Source organism: Thunnus thynnus, chromosome 7, assembly GCF_963924715.1.
Source record: "Thunnus thynnus chromosome 7, fThuThy2.1, whole genome shotgun sequence".
In the NCBI taxonomy this organism is placed as follows: Eukaryota; Metazoa; Chordata; class Actinopteri; order Scombriformes; family Scombridae; genus Thunnus; species Thunnus thynnus.
The window spans coordinates 3,468,366-3,486,188 of NC_089523.1; the positions used below are offsets into that span (position 1 = coordinate 3,468,366).

Genomic DNA, 17,823 nt, shown 5'->3' on the forward strand with positions numbered 1-17,823 from the left:
TGACAGTGCTTTCATTTGTGACTGGTCACACAGATGCATCCTAACATCCCAACAAGGAGGACTACAACAAAAAAAATATTAAATAGAGCTGAAAGCTGCAATAATCAGGGTGCAAGCCAATTGTGAAAAACAGCAGAAGACCAGATGCAGATGACTTGAGAGATTAAAATGATGAAAGAATTTTGATTCTAGGCCAAGCTCTTTGAGAAATTGTAAAAATGTAAACTCGCTTATTACAGCATCACTTTGAGGTCAGTGAGTGTCATTATATGTGCCCGAGTAGTGGGTAGAATTTGAAATCCACCTGCCAATTTTTGGTGTTCCTAGATCTTACATTGTTGTTTTTCTTCACAGGGTCAAAATAGGCAACCTTTGACTTAATATGACCTCAATAAGCACTTGAAAATATACAACATGCATGACTTGCTACATTGTTGCCAAGTAGGACTTGCCCACCCGGGGATTTGGACCCTGGACTTTTGTATCATAGTCAGCAGCTTAACCCCTGGACAATCGGCTCTGCTGGTAAACACACTGTCTTTAGTTTTCACAACCTCAAAGTTGAGTACAACGGAAGTCTATAGGACTTTATGTAGCTGAAGTTCAAATACTAAATTCCAGATTTATAGATAAATAGCTAAAAGACTGATCACAAGATTGTTATCAACAAAGAAATGTTTTCTGATATTTTCATGAAATTTGCTTTGTGCAAATTGAACTGGTGACCTTACAGTTATACAGCTTGTGTTTAGGCCACTAGACCATCAGGAGAACACAGTTTAGTTGACACTAAACATTAACTTAGTTGTGCATACATTAAAGTACTGCATTGAAGTCAATGAGAGTGAATAAGTTGGATGAATGAAGTGTGTGTGATGCATGAAACAAAACACAAAACCCTAACCCATCTGGCTGTTGGAGGCCTGGGAGGAAGACAAGAGAAACAGGTTAACAAGGATGCCACAACTACCCAGGTGCAGGTAGTTTCCTGATGCCCTCTCCAACCCTGCCCACCAGCTCCTGAGCCAGGAAACCAAACCAACCTCACAAGCAGAAGGCAGAGAGAGGGACGTCATAAAACCTAAAAGAATTCACAACAATTTAACTGTTGGGGATACAATTCTGAAAAAAACTCACACATCAACCTGCTTTTCTCGGGTGTATTGTCAAATATTTTTGTGAAATGTGTTCAAAAATTGGAAATTACCATATTTTGTGCATTGACTGAGTAATCAACCTATGTGGTACTAACCAAATTTCATATGAATCCGTGCAGCCGATTACAAGATATAAACCTTTCTCATTTGTGGCACCTCCTAGTGGCAGAATATCCCAGGACTGCGTAGCAAAGCTCAGATCTAGCATCCGAACACAAGCACCAAGTTTGGTTACCATGGCTTAAGCCAATTTTGATTTATGAGTGTTGATGTGAAATTTAACTTAAAGACACAGGTCTAAAAATGTATAATTTCAAAACAGATTGATGTATTGAAATTTCTTTGATAACTTTTGATCAGAAAAGTCAGTAGATGATTCTGTCTAAGTTTCGGGACAGTTCGCCCAATGGTTTCTGACGAGTTCTCGAAAATAAGCTTTTGAGAAAATTGAGAAAAAGAGACTAAATTTGACATTTTTAGAGCAGAAGACCATTGGAGCAAATGAATTGAGAGATTAAAATGATGAAAGAATTTTAACTACAGGCCAAGAATTGAGGGAGTAATGTGCAGTCAACAATTTCTTACCAAATAAGGAGATCAAGCATTAACAACCACCTCACAGTACATTTCCACTGTACCTACAGTAAAAGTGAGAAAACATTATGTAGTCGGTCCCATTGTAGCCTATTTAATGACATACATCAATCCTGGTTTGAACAAGACTAACGTTGGACTAATGGTGTTTTCCATTAACATGACTTAGCAACCCAAAACTGAACTTGTAGCCGTTGACCCAGGTTTTCAATGATCATCCAATCCTTCCCAGCTTGTAAAATACAATGGAAAAGCAAGGCAGAGCGGACCACCTTTGCGCTTTCTCAAATGTTCAGGTTATGGGAAGCTTCACGTTAAGGGTCGTTAAGTTCCCATAGCGGAAAAAAGCTGTAATAGTCTGATGTCATGTGCTACAGAAGGAGTCAGGGGATCATCAAAGTCATTAGGATTCATCCTCTAGGCACCATGGATGTATGTAGCAATCCATCCAATAGTCATTGAGACATTTCACTCAAACCCACAAATGTCAACCTCATGCTGGCACATTAGAGCAAAAGTCAGGAGATTAGAGAAATATATAGGATTCATCCTCTGGGGAGCATGAATGTCCATCCAATGTTTTGTTATTACAATTGAAAATCCATACACATTATCAACTAATAGCTTTGATCTTCAGAAAAACATTGATAGAGGTAACAGTCTTCAGAATCTACAGCTTCCCATTCTGTAGTCACCAGTAATCCACAAAGTATAACATATGTATCATATGAACTTGATAATATTTCAGAGACAATTGGGTTGTTTAATTTCTTCTTTTCTCTTTGGTTTCCACTTTGACCTTAGTGTATATGTCCTGACACTCATATATTGAATGTACTAGATGTGTGAAGAAACAGCATCTCATGTACTAAGCATCAATTACTGTGTCAGCAGAGGTGCCTTCTTTAGATGTCCCACCCTGTTCTTTATGAATTTTAACAGCTTGAGGTGACACTGTCACACAGGTACTGTACATTGTTGGACTCAGTAACCTCCAGACACAGTAATCATCTCTGGATGAAATGGTGGCCTTCTCACAATGATGTGCTAAGCTTGGACACTCTGCTGACACTGAACCCTGTGTGCTTAGTGAAAGGGGAGTTGGGGGGATTAGCAGCCACGCAGCCACCTTTAGGAAAGTATGGACAGCTTACAGCTCTGTTAAAATGGAGGGCAGGTGTTTTGATTGAAGACACTCTTAGCCAAATGATCTGTGTTTCTGTGTATGAATCACTGTGTCTGTACAGTGTCGTAACCTGACGCTGACTAGACAGACCCTGAGGTGATGAAGAGACAGAGCATTAGTGACACCCACTCTACTGTGGGGTTATGACTGGGCCACCTATTTCATGTGACAAAGTGAGATGATTGCCATGGGAGGCAAACACCTCCAATGACAGCATAATTGTCCTCATTACAGTAGGCGCCTCAACTTTAGGACAGTATGGGGGGTTACAAGTGTCTCATGTCTCACTCAATGGCTCTTGACATTTTAGTGTGTCAAAAAGAGTCTGCTGGACCAATTGTGGATATTGTTGCAGCATAATTGCTGCTCTGAGGTTACACTGTTGAAGGAGTTTTGTCTGGACTTAGCAGTTACTTGTGGGCTTGTGTTACAACTGTACAATAAACTCTATAGCAAAGGTTCCTTCACAGTACATAATGGTGAAAGGTCAAGGGAGTATATGTGAGGGAGAGAAATCAATTTAGATCAACATTTTGTGTCTGTTTTATATTTCAATTTACCAGCTAGTGTGTTTAGTGGATAAAAAATGTTATTCCATGGGGAAAGAGTGTATAGGACTAAGCACCGAACTTCGATAGTTTGATGGCACCGTCTGAATTGCTTTGATACTAGTGAGTTACAAAAAAAATTCTTGTCATTTGGTACCAAATTTCGATACCCAGCAGGGGTGGAGCTGTCTGGAACATCCGGCTGTAGCTTCTCACCATAAACAGCAATGGCAGAAGCAGCAACAGCATCTACAGCAGTTTCATCACTAACAGGAGGTTGGACCAAAACACGTAACCTGCAGGTAAGACATGACGAAGCTGTATTAAAATATCAAAGATAATGATACTGCCTATCATTTGACATCAAAACAGCAGTTGGTCGACGGCTTGCGAACAGCTGACAACAGCGTCATGTGAGGCTCTGCCAACATTAGCTGTGGATTTCTGTGTTGTTATGTTTGATTATGGTCACATAGAGACTGCTTCGCTATGTTAGCAGCCTATCACCAGCTGCCAAACCACTGCTGTTTTGATGTCAAACGATAGGCAGTATCATTATCTTTGATATTTTAATACAGCTTCATCTTGTTTTACCTGCAGGTTACATGTTTTGGTCCAACCTCCCGTTACTGATGAAGCCCCTGTAGATGCTGCTGCCTCCACTTGCTACATTTTGAGCTGTTAACCCAGCTAGCACTAACAGACAATATACTACACAAAACAACTATCATAAAGGAAAGTGATAAAACTACTTATGTCCACACACTTTCTCTTTTAAAACTAACCGTTAAAACGAGTGAGTTTTGCTGGTTGGTAAGTTTGAATGTCATTACAGTCACAGTACATGCTGGGTGCCACATCCAGACTTCATTAGCTGACAATATGCGTTGAATTGTTTGTTGTGCTAAGATTAGCTTGATGACGTCAACGGTATAAAAGTAATTGTGGTAAATAGGTTTATATTTTTTCTGTTATGAAACTGCTTTGAGTGTGTAAAAATGCCAAGGAGCTGAAATATAAAACTAAAGATTTGTACTGTAATGTTATTTTCATTTTGTTGAAATGGATTTTATGACATTGGTATCGAAAAAAGTATTGTTCAGGAACCAGTATCGAAGTCAAGGTATCGGTACCAGTATTGAACATTTTTGAAAGATACCCAGCCCTAAGCCCTGTGTATCATTAGGTTTTGGTTTTCACAGCTGGATGGAGGTCAATCCTGGTTCAAAAGAGTCCAATTCAAGTCCAGAATAGTTCATTGTGAGGCAAGACAGTGCAGACAAATGGAGGGATTGAACTGGCCCGAGCTATGGACTAAAGTAGACATACAGATGGTATGGAATAAAAGTAATGTGTCCACAGTAAAGTCTGACCTGGATTTTTGAGTTTACAAAATCCCCCAAAACTGTGTTTTTGTTAAAATGTTTGAAAAGAATCCCTTAAAGGATGAGGCTGAAAATATTCTTTATATTTCTTATTTCCAATAAATCTTATGAAAAAACCAAAACCACCACGGTGTAGCCAAATCCTGATGTAACTCCAAAGGTGTATTAATCCACAAATTCACTATTTACTACTGTCTGAGTGGTCTTGCTGTTTTAGGAAATTACCAAGCTTTTTTTATTTTTATTTTTTTTTTTTATAAATAAGACTATATATTATTGATGTTTTTAAAGATGTATGTCTTCAGTTAAACCGATGGGCATGGGGCTGAGTGCAACAGACAGGCTGAGAAAGTCAGACAGCAAATGGACTGCAATGGACAAATGTAGCACTTGTCACATCAGATTGTAAACCATGTATATTTAGGCTTTTTACAATTGCTGTCAGACTTATAATCTTTAAATCAGTCTACAGTCCACAGTATTTGATACTATAAAGATTACTTTAAGGTAACAGTTTAAAATAGCTTTATTGTGTGTGCGTATGTTTTTGTGTCCATTCTCACATCTTTGGCCTCCAACAGGTCCTTGCAGCGTTCGTTGCGGTTAGAGTGAGGCGCCACCTCTGGGTTGACACAGGTATGATCTCTGCTGGATAAGATAGTCATTGGCACGCTGGAGTAAGTGGTGCGCTTCAGCTCATGGGCAATTTGCGTTATCTGCTTATGTGTGCGTGTGCCAAAAAAAATCTTTGGGATCTTCTTTTTGCCGTTTTTGTCTTTGTCCTTCACATCGTCTTTGGCTGAAGAACACGGGCAACGTGAGCATGGTTCAGGGGGCTGGATGGAGAAAGAAGAAACAAATACGGAGGTGATTTAAAACTAGCAACTACCAGCAACTGTCATTTTTATGCTGATAATACAATCCTTTACTGTTGTGCTGACTCTATAAATTCCATTCATTTTATAATTCCTTGTTAAATAATGTAGAGAGAGGATGGATGTTTTCTGTGGAGCTAAAAATTGGGTGATTGGAAACTGGGTCTTAGGCGTTGCGCTGAGACCAGACATCTCAGAACCACATCTGTTAGCAAAGTCACTCCGCTGACAAACTAAATACTTAGAGGACATGTGAAGGAAAGGTGGAACAATGGCTAAAAATATAAATAAGAAATTTGAATTGAACACTTCTCAACTAGTAGACGCATTTCAGTTTATTGTGATTACAAGCAGGAATATTCATAAAGCAGTCTGCATTGATCCATAACTTAACAGGTGATTCTTGTTAATCACCTCATCTCATTAATCCTGTGTGTCATGGCCTCCTTTCCACAAAGGTGGCGGAAATACGTTAAAATGCATATAGTCGTTATTATGTAAATTTATCAGATTAGTGTTGCTAAATAAAACCAGCAACGTTAGTGGAATGACGTGATCGGAGTTTCAATATCTCCACAAACATAAGCACAGCTGTATAATACATTGTGCATCTGGCTGCTTATTTGTGGTGTAATGTGTGCACGTCGTGCCACTCTGCACCATCCAGACAACATTACATGTATGTGGACCAAAATAGCACGTCTACATATCACTTTTTGTTTTTGTGCAAATCTATGTGCATGAATGTGATACCAACCACCTAGCCACTCCACACTATTGCTAAACTAATGATAAAGTTGGCTGACTATCTATTTCTGTGGCCTGACAAACAGTGGTACTTATTTCTCAATATTGCCACTGTTAATAAATTACTAATTGTAAATCTAATCTTGTTATGTTAATGCTTGACTGATGATTTCCATCAGTGTGTTTTAAAGTTTCTAGTAAATAATCAACTAATAACTATATCACATGCAAACACTAATCAAGTGAGATATGCAACAAAGAAATATGTCCTCTGTGCTGTTAGTTATTTTTTTTTAATCATCTCAAGTTAAATTACATTTAGCTTTTCAGGGTACAATGATACAAGAGGCTACCAACTCATCACTATTATCTACTGCCTGAATAGGTTTTCTGACAGACTGTCTTGTATACTCTTTTGAAAAACACACAGAGAAGCATAAAGAATTTGTATCCATACATAAGGTGTCCTGTCACTCTGCACCAGGTGACCTTTTCTGGGCCTGAAAGATGATAGGCCACCATTGTGGCGGCTGACAAAATCTAGCTGCTTTATAACTGGCTGTCCAGTGATGTGGTGTGTTCTTTTTTGCCCTGCTCACAGGTGAAGTGTAGCCGGCAATGCTTATGAAACTGATCCTGCTAATGTGTTGAGCTCTTTTAAGTGGTGTATTCTTTGACCATTTAGTGGCTCACATATATCATCCAATCACTGGCTTCTCATATCCTGATAAATGACTCTCATAAATAGTCAAATATTATTATTGTTGTTAACTTTTAAAATGATCACTAAAATAAAAAGAGAGAGAGAGAGAGAGAGAGAGAGACACAGAGAGAGTGAGAGAGAGAGAGAGGGAGGGAGAGAAACCTTTGGATGCACAGACATAAAAACCCTTTAAATTATTTTTTTACTGATCTGTTCCTTCTAAAAAAATCCAAGATATTTTCAGTGAAGAGGCTTAGATCAGATAGGTAGCAGTTAGACCTGGCTGAATACTACATACATCTTTTTAAAAAAATCAAATCTTGAAGTCCATTTTCTTATCAAACTGGCAACCAGTTAAGATTATAGTTCTGGTATTGTGAATATTTAAATCAAATAAAAACCACTATAACATTTGACTGACAGTTAAAGTAGAGGGACTTGCTGTAGATCAAATGAGATGGGATAAAATCATTCAAATGAACATTTTCTTCTCTTTTCTCTAGCTGCCATCTTTGTGTTGGAAGATCCTTTACAGTGAGATGCCACTAGTTTAAAGAACCAATCCGGACTGTTTCAGATTTCCTGTCAGTCAGATGTGAAAATGTGAAGCCACCTAGTTTTAACGGGAGATTAATCATTAATCATATACGTAACAATGTAATGAAACATACTGTATATATGTAGAAACTGAAAATACAGTGTGTAGAAGAGAAAAATGATTTTACTAAAGCATGATATATATTGTTATTACAATATAAAATCATATATCTCATGATCTATATCACTAACTTCCATTGCAGAGTGGGAAAGTCTCTTTCATTAAATCATATCTCTCTCCTGTGTCTCCACTATAATTACGTTGAGTGAATAAATAAAGATGATAAAGGGGAGAAGACTGCCCATTCATCATTACCTTCTGATCAGAAAAACAACAGGTTGGTAACCTCCTGTTATGCCCCAAGCGTCAGTTTTACTGTGAGGTAGGCCTTGAGGACTGTGGAGATCTATGTTGACAGTCTGGCACTTTGAATAGTCAAACAGCTAATGGCATCAGATAAAGGGTTAACACTGATATGCACACCTTGTCCACTGCATGGTATTATCTTTCAACTTTTGTAACAAGTGTCTGGCCTCTTTTTTTTTTAAGTATTTACCATTTTTTTTGTTATTATTGAATAAATGTAAACCACAAGTCTGGCAAACATGTTTATCCCTAAAACCTCAACAAATTACCGGACTGATTCCAAATAAGAATGAATGGTATGTGTTGTCACGCATCACAACATATGATGGGGATCAGAAGGTAGCACTTCTGATGACAAACAAGTAGCTAGGGTTACACAGAGGCTCAGATTTTCCAAGCATGTTTGCCCATCAAATATTACAATGTGTGATGGAGTGTAGGCCAAAGAGAGCCCTTAGAGAGCCGTCTCTCAGAGTTAAGAGGGATAACGAGCCCTGAGCCGATGTGAAAAATAAACAGAGGTGCTGCAGGGCCCCAACACCAGTTCAAGTTACCTTTCTCCTCTGGAACAGTTACGCTCCACAGCCTGGGCCCTGGGCCCGATCACCTTACCTGCTGCTGCCACATTAAATAGAGCCATCCAAATATCCTGCCCCAAGATGGCCAATAATTACTTATTCATTGGCAGGTGGGGGGAGGAGAGGTGGGTTGGGGCAGTGTAGAAGGGCTTGCTGAATAGAGGCCCTTGTCAAAAGCTGCAGCAGGAAACAGCTGACACAAGAGTATCCTTTTACGCGCCTGCCTCCCGAGATGCCAGGACAACAAGGTTTCAAGCCTGGCCCCACAGCCCAGAGCAGACACCCCCTAGAAAGGAATGTAGATAACTGGCAAAGGGGGCAAACAGGACGCCAGCTCTGCTTGAAACAAGAACATACCAGTTCTTTCAGCGTAGGACAATTCCACTGGTGTTGCTGCTTGGGTGCCGCAAGCAAAATGAGAATGCTCTGCATTCTCTATCAAACAACATACTACCTAGGGGAACTGCTTTCTTATTAACACTGCATTTAAAAAGTAGACTGTACAAGACAGGTCTACTGAGTTTCCTCAGCTATACTTGTACATCCAGGTGTACGTGTAAAGAGAAAACTGTGGGGATTGACAGAACAGAGGTCAGTGGTGTTACTGAACACCTCAGAATATTCACAGGTAGGCTTCTGTTGCTTTAGTCCCTGCCAACACCTGAGAGATGGAAATCTCACACTCCAGGGGGCCAGTCAGAGGGCACTGAGGGGCCGCAGGCAGTGGATCACTTAGGTATCACTGGCGCCTCTCGCTGGACGCCAATTTGCTACTCATTCCACAGCTTTCGAAGGCTTGGAATTCATTCCAATAAGGGTGGGCTTCAATAACCAATACCTCGGAAGACATGACACCGAACACCCCCTCCTCCTGATATGACCACACTGTGCAGGTAGGGGCCCTGGCAAATATCTGCCCTCCAAAGCACCTGTTTATCCCTCGGGCGCAGTAACCAGCGGGTGAACCCCATTCAATATTTATCCCCGTGGCTTTCACAGATCAGCGGCCCAGGCGAGGCAAACCCTCTTAATTAAAACTGGAGCTTGCTTCAAAGGGCCCCATTCAGGCCGTCAGTCAGCGCTCGTGGGACAAAAGAGCCCAGGTCATGTAGCTGCAGGGAAACTAGAGACGGACGCGCTTTTTCGACTTCACTTTCCCTCCTCCACTTTTTCCACCTCCCACCATCCACAGCTCCAAATCCAAGTCACACACCTGTGGCAGGTTTCGATGCAGTTCTGAGAGTTTAATCATTCCTGTGAGAAGTGTAACAGCATTCTATGGATGAACCTGTCTAATGATTATGGGTAACCTGTTGGTCTTTTGGGCCTGGAGAGAACTCAGACACATGGATTATTCACCACAACGGCATCTTGATACTTTAAGAACATGCTGCTACTTGATGCACCTGCTTTGGTTGCTTCTGACTGCAGCAATGGGTTCACACAAGATGCTCTATTAGACAAAGAGCTTTGCCAAAATACTCAAATAATAGAAAAACATGATTTATATGTTCTGGGTCGGCATATAATCAAAATCTGATGGACAAAAAGGACTTAATTTTCAAAATTAATTTTCAATTTTTCCCTAATATTACCACACGGTTACCTTCATAATACATCTACTGTAGGGTATTCAGCTTACCTGTATTAGAGCGGTAAGTAGATACATTCTTACATATATGATAGAATACATAAAAAATGTAAAACATACCGCCAAAGCTGCTGCAGATGTAATGATGTCAGGGGTTACAAAACATAATGATTTGTTGTAGAAGATAATTAAAGTTCAAAGGTTGTTTTTTTTTTTTACAATTCAACTATGCTAAGATTTCCTTTACCAATGGCCAGTGCAGACAGCAGAACGTTAGCAGCTGAAAGGCTATATGACATTTTCATGGCACAAAAGTCTGAATACTCTTGCACCTCTTCAATGACTGAGAACTGGTGCTTTTGAGTCTGAAAGAAATAAAAGCTGCTAACTGTGGTTCTTACTTTATGGTGCATATGAATTTTACAAGACATCCAGTTTTGTATTGTACATTTTTGTGTTAAATCTCTCTGAGGGGAAAAGGGAAGTTAGTCTTGAAAAAGCTCTCAATGAATAATTATCAGATCGCTTGACTTCATATTAAATAAGCAAAAATGACCACGTGAATAAAACAAAATTGTTCAAGTGAAATCAAATGATTATAGCTGTGTGGGTACAAAACATGCACACATGTGGCCGAGTTTCTTTAAGTGATATTGCCTTTATACTATTTTCTTAACCTTGCATGTATATACTTACCTTGCTGTTAATATAAACACACTTCTTTGCACAAACATAAAATAACAGCAATGTTTGACTAAAGCCAAGACACTTTTAAAATTTTGGCCACAGCCTTTGACAATTTGGTGGTGTATACCGCCACCCAGTGGTGATACTGAATCTACTGCTGACATGGTGAAACCATAAAATAAGAATTAGTGGATGTAATCTACACCACCAGCCTCATCCATGAGAAACTTAACCACTTTTCTGTTTCTGAGAGTCATTTATGACACTGATACTTTGGGTTCTTCCAATAGGAGGGCCCCTGTTACACAGCATTACTTTTTGTCCGAGGAGCAATAGATCTTTTTCACGACAGACATTTTGACATGTCACAGCAGGGAAATCACAGGTATCATCAATACCATTAATTGCATGCTGGTTCACTGGGACAGGCCCATCATTAATGAAATTAGTTATACCTGTGCATTTCCTGCTATGTCAAGTCAAAATGTCTGCAGTTAAACAGATCTATTGCTGATATTTCTGTACTGAAGTTGCTTATATTTTGGCTTAATATCTGTTAAAATAAATGAATATATAAATTGTGTTTTCCTAAATTCAGACAGTTGGACACACAACGCAAGTGTTGCTGCAGCACTGCTCCTACTACTAATTCTAATAATAAAACACATGTATAATTGCTGCATTAGAAAAAACTCATGACAGCCTACCCAACATAACCACTGTTGCATTGATCAGCTCTCCACCACACTGGTAATCAATACAACTGTTTCATAGCAGTAATATCAGAGGTGGTCCACATTAATGCTGATATTTACAATGTAAATAAATGGACAATATTGCCCCCTTGTGTCAGTAAAACCACATCACTGGTGTAAATCAGCATCTGTAAGTGTACTCACACAGCATGATGAAGACAAACCAGCTGCCTGGCTGTTTGGCTCCGCAGTCCAACTCGCAGGTCCTGAGGGATGATTTTCCTCCTCTGGTTCATCATCTATAAAGATTACTCCCTGCTCCAGACGCTGCCTTTTACGACTCTGCAGAACAAACACAGGAATTTTACTTCACTGAGCTCCACATCACTCAGCATGTCTGTATTAGACACAGTACTAGCCAGTTTTGCAAAAAATTCACTTGAGACAGCTTGTTTAATCATCGTGTTCACTTGAGGAATATCTAACACGAAAGGAGAATATACAATACACTCATATATTATGAGAGTGGGATATTAGCAATGTCACTGAGTGGAATAAAGTGGAATCTCTTTAATTTTTTTTTTTGGACGTAGCTTTGGCGACCACTAACAAGATCGCAAAAACTACTGAGAAAGAGACACAGAAGAGTAGGGGTGGGGGATATGGCAAAAATATCATATCACAGTTTTTTTCAGGCAGGATCACGATCTTATCACAATTCTTTTTCATAATGGTTTTTAAGCTTTTTTGCAAGTTACTGTACAGTACTCAGGATTCAAGATTCAAAAAACTTTATTGTCTATGACGTGACAGAAATTTGTCTTAGGTTAGGGGCTCACAAACAACAAAACATACACCCATGAAAGACTCACATAAAATTACATTAAAACACCAAACAATTCCATAAATAAATAAGAGCAGGTGTGCAAAGCTGCATTAAAAAGTAGTGACAGTACAACTAAACTACTTTCACAGCTCAAAAGCAAACAGTTGATGTTGTTTAGAAGCATTAGCGTGTTGTTTTGGATAACTAGGAAGATGTGCACCCATTAAAAGATGCACCAAGACAGTGGTGAGCTGGCGACATGACGATGCTCAGACAAGTGGCAGGCTAAAAGCAAGATCTGACACAAGTGTCACTGCTCGCTGTTTTTGTTGCAATTGACATTAAAAACAAACAGTTAAAGCTCCTGATGTGAACCGTGCAGATAGTGCTCTGCTGTGAGCTCGTTTTTACTTGAAAGGTCATTTTCTCCAGCAGATTGGAGATGTGGAACGAAGCACTCACCATGTCAGTGCTGTTACCCATTAGCCTCCTGTTAGCAGACTGTGCTGCATCATGGAGCTGAGCTGATACAATGTGCACTGTAGCACGATACTAACGATCTCTGTAAAGGCAGATTGTGGAGATGTTTTAATCGTTCACGACCTAATATCGTCATATCACACACCCCTACAGGAAATTATTATTTTAATATCTAAAAGAAATTCATCATCAGTAATGGAAGTATATTTTTCTGTTTCAAAAAACTATACTACAGACACATAGCCAGGGTCTAATAATCACAAATAAGAATACAATGCTGAACCTAAAGTGGGCTGTAACTGATAAAGTTTTTCAAAATTTCATGATGTAAAGAGTTAAGCCTTAGAATTAGAGCATACATGTAGTCAGTGTAGTGAAGAAGAAATAGATAACCGTGTTAAATATTGGAATATCACTGCTTTGTCTTGCAGTAATACTGTGCATTGCATTTTGATTCACCTGTATCTTGATACCATCAATATGGTGGGCAAGGCATCATGACAGCATCGCAATGTGAGTTACCATCAAATTCTCACCCCTAGTGCTTACAGTATAGTATTACAACAATGTCATCAAACCAAAAAAATGTAAATATTCACCCTTTAAATTTGTTATACAGTGAATAGAAATGTACAATAGTATATGCAAATCATTCATAGCTACCTTGTGTTCAGCAGTGCGAATTCGTTTCCTGTCTGGCTGGAAGTCATCATCATCTTTCTCTGGGTCAGAGTTGAGGGAAGAGTGGAATTTCTCAGATAGACGAGAGGCTATGGACTGTTTTTTAGGCTGTGACTCCTCTGGTATGGATACTGAAACACAGTACAACACATATTAAAAGTGTCTTGTGGAGTTTTTGAACCCTAGTAGTTCTATGGAGCTGTTTTTTGTGGGTTTCTGTTTGGTTTGTATCATTCATGTGAACATGCATGAGCGTGTGCATGTGGGTGATGTGATACACAGTCCTGCCAATAGTTTCACAGTATTCTGTTTATCTGCAGGTGGTGGTAACATGGCAGGAGTCTTACAGGTAAAACATGAGACTCATGTGGCTTTAATAGAAGGTTAGAGTGAGACTGTACTGTAACCGGGCACAGGTGAATAATATTTCTCATAATGTTAGGTCACGTGTATTGAAGAAAGAAACATCAGGAATTATGTTGAGTATTTATAAAAACAGCATATAGATAAGAATAATAAAACAGAAGCACACAGTAAATCTAAATACTGACGTTGGCTCATTATTATACTAACATGTAATTATCTTAGTTGTTCTAAGCAAATATAACATGTAATTACCACAGATTTATTTGCTGAGTCCTGGTGTAACAATTCATTGAATGACTGAATGATTTGATGATGATTCACCACTTGATGCATGAGATGCCACTGCACTGAATCATATACCAAGGTTGGGACTCTGGAGGAAACTGCAGCTACAGTACAATGAGGTGACCTTCTCTCAAATGAAAATAGCATCTTTAGTTTATTTAATTGCTACTTGAACTCAATAGTTTCATACAAACCATGTCATTATTATAATAAGTCTGAATGCCTGCTTCTGACCGAATTTGCACCTTCAAGCAAATGACAGTTATGCATGTTTCAGATGGTCCCACTAATGAAATGAAGGACTGCAAGATACTTACTAGTTTCAGATGCTGGAGGCGGCAGCTGTGCAGGCTCTTTGCAGGGAGACAAAGCGGAGGTACAGCTGGCTTTGCTGTGGCACACACACTGACAGGCAGTGGTGACATCTGACTTCTTATTGTCTCCACAGTTTTTATCTGACTGGCTCTTGTCTTCCACACAGCTTCCTCCTTGTTCCAGTTTAGCTGTCATCGCACAATGAGACACAGATGTATGAAAATATCAGTGACACTGATTCAGTCTGCATGCGGGGTGGGCAAGTAATCCATGAAAATGTGAATGAATCTTACTAATAAGAGACACAAAAGTGGAAACATCCAAGTGAGACTGTCTGTTTGGGCCATTTCCAGTTTAATATCTGTACAACAAAGCATTTCCATTTTGTTTGTGGATAACAGGAGGCATACTCGCCTACACATTTGTTTTCTGTTTTTTTGATCACAGTCAGAGAAGACTTACCAAACTGTGCCTGCTGCCAGCTCAGAGCCGAGCAGAGCAAGGCTAAGCTCTTTCCACTTCCTGTAGGACTTTCCAGCAAACAGTGCTTTCCATAGTTCAACCCTCGTATGATCTGCAGACAAGGTGCAGGCACATTTACACTGTCAGTTGTACTCTACAGTCTATAAAGTTCAGATCAACACAGTGTGATTAACTGTTGAAAATGCCGAACCCACATTTTGTATTGCACAATTTCAGGTACTAATAGTTTTGTTACATTCTGAGGGTATTTGCCTCTCGCCTTCTGTGAGCTGGGACCTCCTGCAACCTTACACAGCATGAGCAGCTATAGATAACTAATTGGCCTTTTATTAACTGCACTGCACAAGAAGGTTGAAACATCCCCAAAGCTGACACAGTTGTGTCACAGATCTATGTAAATTCCTTTTTTAGAGCTTTTCAATCATATCACAAATCAAGAAAAAAATCTAAACCCTACATCCTGACATCCATACCCATATTCACAATGAGAAAGAAACAAAAACCTACAATACACAAAGGAAAAAATATATAGCAATGAAGTTAGAAAAAGGGAGAAAAGATCAAAGGTTACTGCAGTAGTATTCAGACAGTAATGACCATGTATACAGTGAAAAATGTTATATACACCTAGACAAATACATATTAATGCACTACAGTGTATTCAGTTCTTTTCAAGAAATAAACATAGTAACCAGTGTTAAAGGCGCATTTTGCAGGATTTTCCTTAGAAAACAATGTATAGACTCATACAAAAGTAATCCCTCTCAATCATCACTTATGACCCACCAGAATTGTGTGGCGGTGTATTTATCTACAGAGACTCTGCCCTCTGCCTGTATTTTCTTATTATTTTGCTGTTTTGCTGCTCTCTGTTTCTGTGTCATGAATGTATAAAGAGCTACAGGTCTGTGTGTCTGCTTGAGGGCAGGGCTGAGCTACACACACACAGAGCAGAGAGGCCACAGCAGACAGGATGAAGCTCTGCATTCACACAAAATCTGGTAATGTGGCACCTTCCTGCAGGGTTGTGAGGAGGTGTGGGCATGTTTATTTTTGCTCTACAATGTAACAGCCGTGAAACAATCAGAAAATAATGTTTTATTTATCTGATTTCCAGCTTTGTTCTCGACAGCACTGCTCACTCTCTAGCTCGCTCAACCACTGCTGCTCTCTCTCTCTCTCTAGGCTCTTTTATACAGAGATCCTGCATTATAGCCGTACAGAACATCTGTCATCAAGCCACCTTTGCTTTTTTAGACTGAACCAAACAAAGCCGGCATAATGCCGCCCCCTTGTGTGCTTTTACATAGCATGCCGGCATTCTGGATTCAGAGGCATGTAACACAACAACATCAGCTCCCTGTCCCACCATGCCAGCAGTATCTTTTGCGCAGACATCGATCTGACTCTGTAACTACCTCTGTAGCCTGCTTATTGGCGGAGCAACTCTGCCCCCCATTCCGTGTCAGTACCTTTTACACTGAACAGCAAGGTGGAATAAAGGCGCAGCATTCCCGCTTTGAACAGGCTGTGTAAAAGGGGCTTCTGTCCCTCTCTCTTGCCAGGGAGGAGGGGCCAACTTTGAATGCTGTGTGTTTACAAACACCAACTGACAGATCCTACATAGTATACCTTTAAACATTCAGGTCTCCTGAGTTGTTCCCAGACTGTCCACTCAAGTAAGCGAGAAATGGATTCCACATATTCAAGAAACTGGTTGATTTTCCAAATAAATCATTATGTAAATGATTATCGAACTCCATCAATCTGTTTCAGATGTATGTCTTATTATCTCATTTTTACTTGTGACAACCCCACAATTCCCACAGATTATAATAGGCTAGCATGCTTTGCAAGTGCATTTCACTGGTTAGACTAATGGTGAATGTGTTACTCACTGAATTCATCATGGCCAGTTGGGATGGGTAAGCCTTGCAGGGGAAGTTGATCTTCACTCCTCCTATGGTGTACTCCACTGAGGATGCAGCCATATTCCTCCTTTCCTGCGACACAGAAATGTTTATTAATAACAGGAAACATGTCTACTAAACCTAATGTTAAGTATTAAACAGACACATGTTCAGCGAAATGTGAGAGAAGCCACTGCTATGCTCACTCATTAACTCACAAGCTTTACGGTAATGTTAGCCAGACGGTAAACACTTCACTTGAGCCAGCTGTGTGTTAACAGCTAACACTGCTAAAAATGTGCCAATAGTTTTAACAAACGTTATGTCACTTTTTCCCTGTCAGTCAGCCTGCCGTTATCACTTAACTTACCTGAGACTCGAGACAGTCACTTGTTAGCTAACTTTTACTGACATTAGCTACTGCTAGTTTTCCACTCTTGCTTTTGGTTTATTAACGTTACTGGTATGAATATCCCATGTTTAAACCGGTTACACTAGTAAGAAGAAATGTTCTTATGATATGAGAAGCGAACACGAGCTGTTTACGTTTACATTACCCATCCCACAATTCTTCCCGCTCATGCAAATCACATTTCACTACTTGACAGGAAGTTAGACATATTACACATAAGAGCTTCCTACAATTACTTTCTAAATAAAATCCATATTTTGAAATATCACGGATTATGTTGTAAGTCAAAGAACACACAGCAGTATTTTATTTCTAAAAATCCTTTGCAGCAGTCTAGTCTTCACCCTGCGAGTTT

General features: G+C 39.6%; 1 protein-coding gene across 2 annotated transcripts in view; it reads right to left on the bottom strand.

The window, feature by feature from the left end:
- brip1 (BRCA1 interacting helicase 1) overlaps positions 1–17,676 on the bottom strand; it is a 95,588-nt gene extending 77,912 nt beyond the window's left edge. The window contains exons 1-7 of one of the 2 annotated variants that reach the window (XM_067593822.1): positions 17,427–17,676; positions 17,045–17,149; positions 15,126–15,237; positions 14,666–14,851; positions 13,680–13,828; positions 11,915–12,052; positions 5,434–5,706 (exon numbers count right to left, since the gene is read on the bottom strand). In XM_067593822.1, the coding sequence (XP_067449923.1) occupies positions 5,434–5,706; positions 11,915–12,052; positions 13,680–13,828; positions 14,666–14,851; positions 15,126–15,237; positions 17,045–17,137 (951 nt within the window). In that variant the 5' untranslated portion in view covers positions 17,138–17,149; positions 17,427–17,676. The remainder of the gene's footprint in view (positions 1–5,433; positions 5,707–11,914; positions 12,053–13,679; positions 13,829–14,665; positions 14,852–15,125; positions 15,238–17,044; positions 17,150–17,426) is intronic. The other variant, XM_067593823.1, reaches the window with a different exon arrangement.
- Between the last annotated feature and the right edge of the window lie 147 nt (positions 17,677–17,823).